This window comes from Chlorella variabilis (assembly GCF_000147415.1).
Source record: "Chlorella variabilis unplaced genomic scaffold CHLNCscaffold_20, whole genome shotgun sequence".
NCBI lineage: Eukaryota > Viridiplantae > Chlorophyta > Trebouxiophyceae > Chlorellales > Chlorellaceae > Chlorella > Chlorella variabilis.
The window spans coordinates 776,888-784,839 of NW_005435068.1; the positions used below are offsets into that span (position 1 = coordinate 776,888).

The window sequence follows — 7,952 nt, forward strand, 5'->3', positions numbered from 1 at the left end:
CATTCTTTTTTGATCTGTTTGCTGCCCCCTTTTGGTGGCACTCGCTGCTTCCATTGGGCCGGCACGTCCCCGACAAGCCCCTCCCCCCGTCGGATCCATCATTGCTGGCTGTCTTCTCCCCTGCACCCTAGACCGCTTTGTTATGCCACCACCTGTTGTGTGTAAGACACAGAAGACGTCTGCTGGGTGCCATGTAGGACTGCTAGGCCGGCACCCGCTGTCAGAGCTGGCTGAACACTTCTGTTGCAACTGTCGCCGGGATTAGAAACAGCACTGGTATCTATACTGGGTTGAATAGTGGGAGCAGGCAGTGAACAAACAGTGAACAGGGAAAGGGCAGTGAATAGTAGGGCAATCGGCAGGAATCAGGCGGTGGCGACGCGGTCACACGGGCACCATTACGAACTTGTCGGCAGGTGGCGGAGCGCTGTGGGTGGCGGTCAAGGCTCCTCCCTTGAACGGCTGGGCGGCCTCAGCCATGCGCTCCTCCGCTCCCTGCACCAGCACAGCACAGCACGCCCAGCATGTTGACATCAGCAGGCATGCCGTCCCGCTTTAACAAGGTGGAGCATTTTGGGGAGGCACGCATTCCACACCACATGCAAATGGCCTTGCCCTAGCAGCCCCACACGCGCACCTGGCGGCGCTGGGCGGCCCCCGCGTCGCAGCAGGCGAAGATGAGCGCCAGGAGCCAGAAGGCGGCGCCGATGGCGCACCCAAACACGTACATGACCTGCCACTTGGCTGCCCAGTCGGAGAAGTAGTCAAAGGCGTTGTGGGTAGTGGCCAGGCTGGTGGTGAGGGCGGCGGTGGTGGTCAGGGAGGTGGTGGGCACGGCGGCCGCGGAGCTGTACGCGTTCGCGCTGAGGTTGTTGGCGATGTAAGCAGCGCCGTACCATGATGCCAGGCTCCAGTATCGGCACAGGTACGCTGAGTAGGCGGCCAGCATGCCCACGTGGGCGGCGGCCCCCGCCAGGCTGGCCACCACGCCCAGCTTGGAGCGCGGGCCCGCGCAGCCGCGGTCGGAGCGCCCGCCCTGCAGCGCAGCACAGCAAGGGGGTTGCAACCGCGTTGGGCATGCCTGCACATCTCCTGCTGGTGGCGCATGGCGTGAGCATGGGGCTGCTTCGGTCAAAGTTAGTTCAGGCCCCGCCACACGCATACACACTACCACCCTGCCACCCGCTCTCACCTGGAACATCATCAGCACCATGGCAGCAAAGGCGCTGACACTCGCACAGGAAATTACAACTATTTCCCACCACATCAGCGTGCTCTCGTGCTTCTCCACCACAAAGTCGGCCACAACTGCCAGCGACGTGACCGCTGCCAGCAGCTGCAGGCACGGGGGCGGCAACGTTGGGTACCACGGCGGGCAGGGGGCTATGCGGTGATGCAGCGCCCTCTTCGTTCCCCTTGCTCAGCTTACCGCCACCGCGACGCAGAACGCCGCAATGATCCCAGCACATGTGGCCCTCATTGGTATGCTCCCTGCAATGCAAGCGGCGGGCCGGAAGGGGGCGGTCGGTGGCACCACCAGCGGGACACTGCAGGGCTTGCATGCCCCCTTGCGCGCACCCAATCATAAGTTAGCCCTCAAAAGTTGAGGGGCGCGGCCTTGAATCCGATTGGCAACGCGCCACAAAGCGTGCCATCTGTCACATGCCGCGAAGCATAACCCCACAACAGCACACCTGCACAACTCACAAGTCCGTCTTATACTTCAGTTATTGATCAGCAACGTGTTGGGGTAGCGAAGAGTTACGGTGGAGCCCAGGAGCCGTCTCGCCGACCTCAAGTTGGTCGTGGCAGCGACAAGGCGCAGAAGAGTTGGATTGGAGTGATGCAAGTGGCTCGAACGCGCTGGGCATTGCTGCCTTGCCCGTCGCTATGGAGCGCTCTGACAGATGGCTGTGGCACTGTCCCGCCAGCTGGCGCCGCCTCCCGCCGCCAACACTTCTGTGCAGCCCGCCAAACTGTGTGTGGTCGACGGGAACTCTCCGTCCTGGCTCGTGGAATTCAATCAATTCAGCTACCGGGTCATTGTGCTCGGCACAAGCACCAAATGGCTGGTCGCTGAAATGGCTGGCCACTGCGCCAAGGAAGCTTCCCAGCCGGGCTATGTTAACGGACGTGCTGCACCTATGCATCGCTCTCAATGAAGAGGGTGAGCGCGTTGGACAGCTGGCCCAGCTTCTGCTCCGCCGTACCGTCCGACAGGCTGACCCGCCGCAGCAGCATGGCTCGCGCCTCCCGCCCCAGCGTGGCAGCCACCGCCTCTTTGGCGCCCTCCAGCCCCGCCACCACCGCCGCCTGCTGCTCCGGCTGGCCCTCGGTGGGTGCCGGCCGCTGGCTGGCGCCCGGCGTAGCGCCCGGCGTGGCGCCAGGGGTGGCGGGCGCCGGGCTGGGAGGCGGCAGCGCATCCGGCGGCAGCAGCTCGGGCACCAACTGCAGGGCAGCGGTGGGACAAGGGGTTGCAGTGGTCACACACTGCCAGCTGTCTCAGCCCTGACCGCCCAGCACTCACAGCCGACTCACTTTGCTGACTGCATGGAATATTGCGGCTGTCAGGCAGCAGAGATGGAGCACTAACCGCGTGACGGTCAACCCACAGGCCTCCTAGCGCCCGGGCCAGCTGGCCCCTGCCAGCCCCGCACGGAACACCCACCTGTGTGAGCAGCAGGTTCAGGAACTGCACGGCGTGGGACCGCACCGGTTCCGATGTTGCCCTGTCCTTGAGCAGCAGGCACACCTGCTGCACGCCCTGCTGCTCCGCAAAGCTCACAAAGCCGGGCGGGTGGCGCAGCTGGATGGCCAGGCAGGCATCCAGGCAGGCGCAGGCCAGCTCGGGTGGCGCTGCCGGCAGCTGCGCCAGCAGCAGCGGCAGCAGGCCCGCCGCCAGGCTGGCCTGCCGCGCCTGCAGGGCCAGCAGGCAGGCCAGCTCCAGCACGTGGACCATGCTTGTCAGCTCTGCTGCGGTGACGGCGCGGTACGAGGCGCCGGCGCCGCCACCCGTCGTCCCCCCCGCCGCAACGAACGTGCCGCTGCCCGCGCTGCTGGGTGTCTGCGCGGCGGGCCTGGTGGTGGACGCCTGCCGCAGGCCCATGGCAATGCTCTGCAGCAGCTCGGGCCACACCCGGCCCAGCGCCGGCAGCACCGCGGCGGCGCGGCCAGGGTCTGACAAGTAGGCATCCAGGCTGGCCGCAAGGGTGGCATAGGCATCCTGCCGCACCAGCGACAACGGGCTCTGGGCTGCAGGCAGAAAGGAGGGTGTACAGGGTGCAGGGGCAGGGTGAGGAGGCGGGGGTGGCAGCATGCGGGAGGTGGGCGGCGGGGCAGCGTATGCGCCCGACCTTGCTGCAGGAGCCGCCTCATCGAGCTGGCGATCTCCGCTCCCGTGATCTCCCTGTGCAACCCATCCAGCATCCCCTGGAGCGTTGGCGGCAGTTCTAGGCTGTCCATGTGCTGGAGGTGGCGATCGAGGCGAGTGTAGGGGCCGGTCAATGGACCCCTGGTCAAATATTTAAGAGAAGTAGAAGAAATGATACCCGGGGGACATTTGCAGCTCCTGAGGTGGGAGGCTGGCTGGCTGTACTGCGCCTCCATGAATTGTACCACACGTCGACGTCGAAAACCCAGTCTGGGGCGATTTTCTCTTTGTTCTCGGCATCTGCCTTGCCGCAACCTGTCTGCGCGCCCAGAACCGGAACAGAGCGACTGTGTCTTACGTCGAGCGGCCAAGTTGCACAGCCACACAGCGCAAGATGAGGTCCAAGACGGCGCCTTGTCGGCGACCAACCCAGCTGGACGATCTGGACGATTCCGCTCTGGCCCTGGTGTTTCGTGCTGTCCCTGCCAGTGGCCGCCGCCGTCTCCCGCTGGTGTGCAGGTGCGTAGCGGGCCAGGTACACCAGCAAGACGCAGTCGGCTGTGTACAATCCAGCTGAGCCTCGTATACCTCTTCCAGGCCTGAGCATACCTCACCCTTCCTGTCTGCAGGCGGTGGCGTGCCGTGTGCGACACCGCGCCGCAGGTGGTCTGGGAGGATGTGCAGGTGGATTTCTCAAGCGGCATGGTGGAGGACAGCAGTGCCATGTATCGCTGGTTCGTGCAGAGGCGGGGCGTGGTGAAGAACCTGTCGCTGGTGGTGGAGACAGGTACAAGCCAACGCGTTCGCTCTTGTCGCCAAACGTCCATCATCCCAACGGCTGGTCGATGTTTGCCGCTAGCTGCAGCACTGCAGCCATGTCTGCCCCTGACCCATCTGCCTGTCATGGAGCCCGCAGATGAGGACTGGATGTCTGCGCACCTGGTGTTGGGCCTGCTGGCAGGCACGCTGGAGCAGCTTACGGTGCAGGCGGGCCATGAGGGGTGAGCAGGTGCTGCAGCTGCTGTGCTCTGGCAGGACTGCGGACGCCCAGTCTCAGCGCCAATGGGATTCACCACCTGCTGCGACCTGCCTGCTGCGCTGCCCTCTCCTTTGGGGTGCCGCTGTTGTTGCAGGCTGGGCTTGACCAGCTTGGCATGGCTGGCGGTTCTGCGCCACCTCAAAGCGCTGCACCTTGACTACGACAATCTGCCGCTGGTTCAGGACTGCTCTGTTTTCCCACCAGGTGTGCAACCGACCAAGCTGCTTGCGGCGCAGCACCCGGGGCATGCACGACTCGTGTTGGTAGGGTGGTGCGAGGACACTGCCGCCGTGGAGAGCTGCGCTGCGCGCTCCCCGGAGGCTGGCAGACTTCCTGCATGGTGCATGCTGCAGGGCTGGAGAAGCTGTCTATGAAACCCTACTTCAAGGAACGCCTGCATGAGCTGCCAAGGGGCCTGTCCAAGCTCACCCTGCTGCGTGAGCTGTCCCTGCGGCAAGTGAACTTCAACCCGTTGGGCCCCCACCGCCACCCACTGACGCCATTGAGCTGCCTCACCGCACTCCAGGTGTGATACTTGCTTTGCCCCCCTGCCCAGTATGCGGGCTCGTACACGATCAGAGGGCATGGATCCCTGCGCTGCTGAGCATAATCATGTGCTGTCTGGGCCACATGGTGCAGCGGCTGGAGATGCGGGAGGGCTCGATGACGCTGCCTTCGCAGCTGACCAGCCTTGTCAAGCTGTCAGCTTTGGATCTGTCGAACAACCTTGTCAAGCCCGAAGGGGTGAGGCAAGGGTTGCCTGAGAGTCAACGGCTGTTGCACATGTGCCGAGCTGCTTGTCTGTCGCCAGCTCACTTGACTTGATTTGCCTCTGCTGCGTTCTGCAGTTGGCCGTCCTGGGGCGGCTGCGCAGCCTGCAAGACCTGGTCCTGGGCGAGTGTGCCCTCGTCCAGCTGCCAGCATGCATCGTCTCGCTCCCGCAGCTGCGGCGGCTGAAGCTGCTAGGCAACCTGCTGACCACGCTGCCTGCTGGCCCCTACCTCTCCCACCTGACAGCTCTGGATATCAGTTGGAACAGGTATGGTTGGGGCGCTTGCAGCAAGCGGGGCTCAGAAGAAGCCTGGCCTGCGGCGTCCCTGAATCCTGTGCGCACCGAGCGGAACCCATGCATTGACACGAGGTGCGACGCTGCCTGCTGCCGCGCTGCAGGTTCAAGGAGCTGCCCACCTCGCTCCTCAGCTGCACCAGCCTGCAGCTGCTCCGGGTGGAGGGGAGGCGCGCATTGCCACAAGAAGATTCCGATCAGGACAAGATGAGGCTGACATCGCGGGATGTGCGCCAGCTCCTCATTAACAACCCCCAAATGCGGTGCGCCTGCCCACCCTGTTGCTGCTCTACTTGCTGCAGCCAGTGCCTCCTGCTCAGAAACTGTACAGAGGGGTGCGGAGGCTCAATGGGCTGGGTGCTCACTTGCTGCTGCGGCTTGCAGGATGCTTTCCATGTCTTCCGATTCCGGGTTTGGAAGCTTCCAGCGGGCTACACTAGCATCCAGGTTTCCACAGGTGCGCCCAACATGGGCAGCCAAGCAGCCCATGGCTCAACAACGGGATCAGCCCCCATTTGCATAATGGTGAAATAGGTAGGTCCATGCAATGGGGCCAGGCGATGCCGTTCGCAGCTCACGTGCCTTGCCCTGCTCCGCCTGCAGGTTCTGCTGGTAGAGGTGGATCCTGGGCATGTGGCTTGGCACCAGGGCAGCGACAATGAGGATCCCTGGCATGCGAGCAGCGAGGAGGAGAGCAGCAGCAGCGAGGAAGAGAGCGACCTCGAGCGGGAGAGCAGCAGCAGCGGTGGTGAGCTTTCAGGGTATTTGCAAGCTTTACGTGCGGTTGGCCTTGGGTATGGGGCATATGCCAGCACCAGCGAGGAGGAGCACAGCAACAGCGATGACGAGAGTGGCGGCAGCGAGGAGGAACCTGCACATGTGGCGCCAGCTGCTCGTGTTCAAGCAGGCGCCAGCCCCAGAAAGGAGGAGAGCAGCAGCAGCGAGGAGGCGAGCAGCAGCAGCGAGGAGAGCAGCAGCAGCAGCGAGGAGGAGGAGGAGAGGAGCAGCAGAGGATGAGCGGCGCAAGGTGACTAAGCCCGGCAGAATAGTAGCAGTGATGGGGAGCAGCAGAACATCGGGAGTGACCCAAACTACTTGATGTGTTTGATAGCGCGCGGTGGTGCGTGGCTAGGGCGAGTGCATGCCTGCAAAGGTCCGCCTGTGTAACTGCCACCTCCAAGCGGCATGCATGAGCGCATGTCTCCTGGCAGTCTGGTGTTCTGTTGTGCAGCCGGGTGAGCGGAAATGCATGGCGGTGCGCCGGCGCCAGCGCCGCAGTGCAAGCTGGCGGCGTCGGCAGCCTCTGACACCCGGGTTTTCCAGCAGTTACGCGTGCATGCAATTGGCGCAGCAGTGGCGTGGAAGCAAGGTTGGCCTCCCCAAAAGCAGTCATGTGCCTGCAAACACCATCTTGCCTCAGCCGGTACCAGCAGAAGCTGAAAGTTTGTCACCCAAACTTTTGTCTTTCCCAGTCCTCATTCTGTACACAGAGCAGCCTAGATAAGGCCTGGGGCTTGGCGTCAACCCATTGAGAGGTGCCCATTGGCAGGAGCCGCTCGCCCTTGCCTCCACGCCTGACCACCCTGTTTTCAATCATGATTAGGGGCACCGGTGACAGCATGCACACCGGCACGAGGCCACAGCGTGGGGTCTGCGAGGAAACCGAGTCCACCTCATCGCATGGGTCGCACCCTACACCCGCGGTGAGCAGCGAAATTGGCCCCTCCTCTTTGCGGCTGGCGCACAGCCCAATCAGTAAGGCGCCCAGCATCTTTAGCAGCAGCATGGCGCAGCTACAACGGCCATGCGGGCAGGGTGCCATTCTGCTGCTGCCAGACTCAGCCCTCGTCCACCTCTTCAAGCTGCTGGCACCGGCAGAGCGGCAGGCCGTCATCCCGCTAGTCTGCCGCCGCTTCAGGGCCCTGGCCAACATCCCCAGCCCCCTGTGGGAGCAGGTGCACCTGGCCTTCCCAGCAGACTTCCAGCAGACCCTCTCCATGGCCCACCTCTACCAGTTCTTCGTGCGCCGCGAGGGAGGGGTGCTCAGCCTGCACGTGGAGATGAGCACGGCGGCGGCGTGGCCCGCCGTGCTGGCGGTGCTGGGCGTCGTCGGCCGCGGCCTGCAGCACCTGCGCGTGGCGGGCGAGTCCAGCGAGTGCCAGGTGCCGGGGTGCACCGCGCCGTGGCTGGAGCTGGCGCCCAACCTGGAGAGCCTGGAGCTGGATGATGTGGTGGACCACAGCATAGCAGAGGCGCGCTTCCCGCAAGGTGCGGCCAGCGCCAGCCGCCGTGGGCCACCCGCCCCGCCCGTACACCGCCATGTGCCAGCGGGGCGCTGCCGCTGCCTGCTGCTGCCGGCTGGGGCCTGGGATAGGGCCATGCATGTGCCTGCACCAGCCAAGCCCGCCACCAGCTGAATGCTTGGCTCGGCCGTTTTGGCAGCACTCGGCACGGCCAGCTGGCGGCCTGGCGCAGCG

At 64.2% G+C, this 7,952-nt stretch overlaps 1 protein-coding gene across 1 annotated transcript in view; it reads left to right on the plus strand.

The window, feature by feature from the left end:
- Nucleotides 1-7,259: 7,259 nt before the first annotated feature.
- Nucleotides 7,260-7,952, plus strand: part of CHLNCDRAFT_138465 (hypothetical protein) — a gene marked incomplete at both ends in the record, with an annotated part of 2,760 nt that continues 2,067 nt past the window's right edge. Inside the window, one exon of the mRNA XM_005844845.1 lies at nt 7,260-7,743. Coding sequence (XP_005844907.1) covers nt 7,260-7,743 — 484 coding nt within the window. The remainder of the gene's footprint in view (nt 7,744-7,952) is intronic.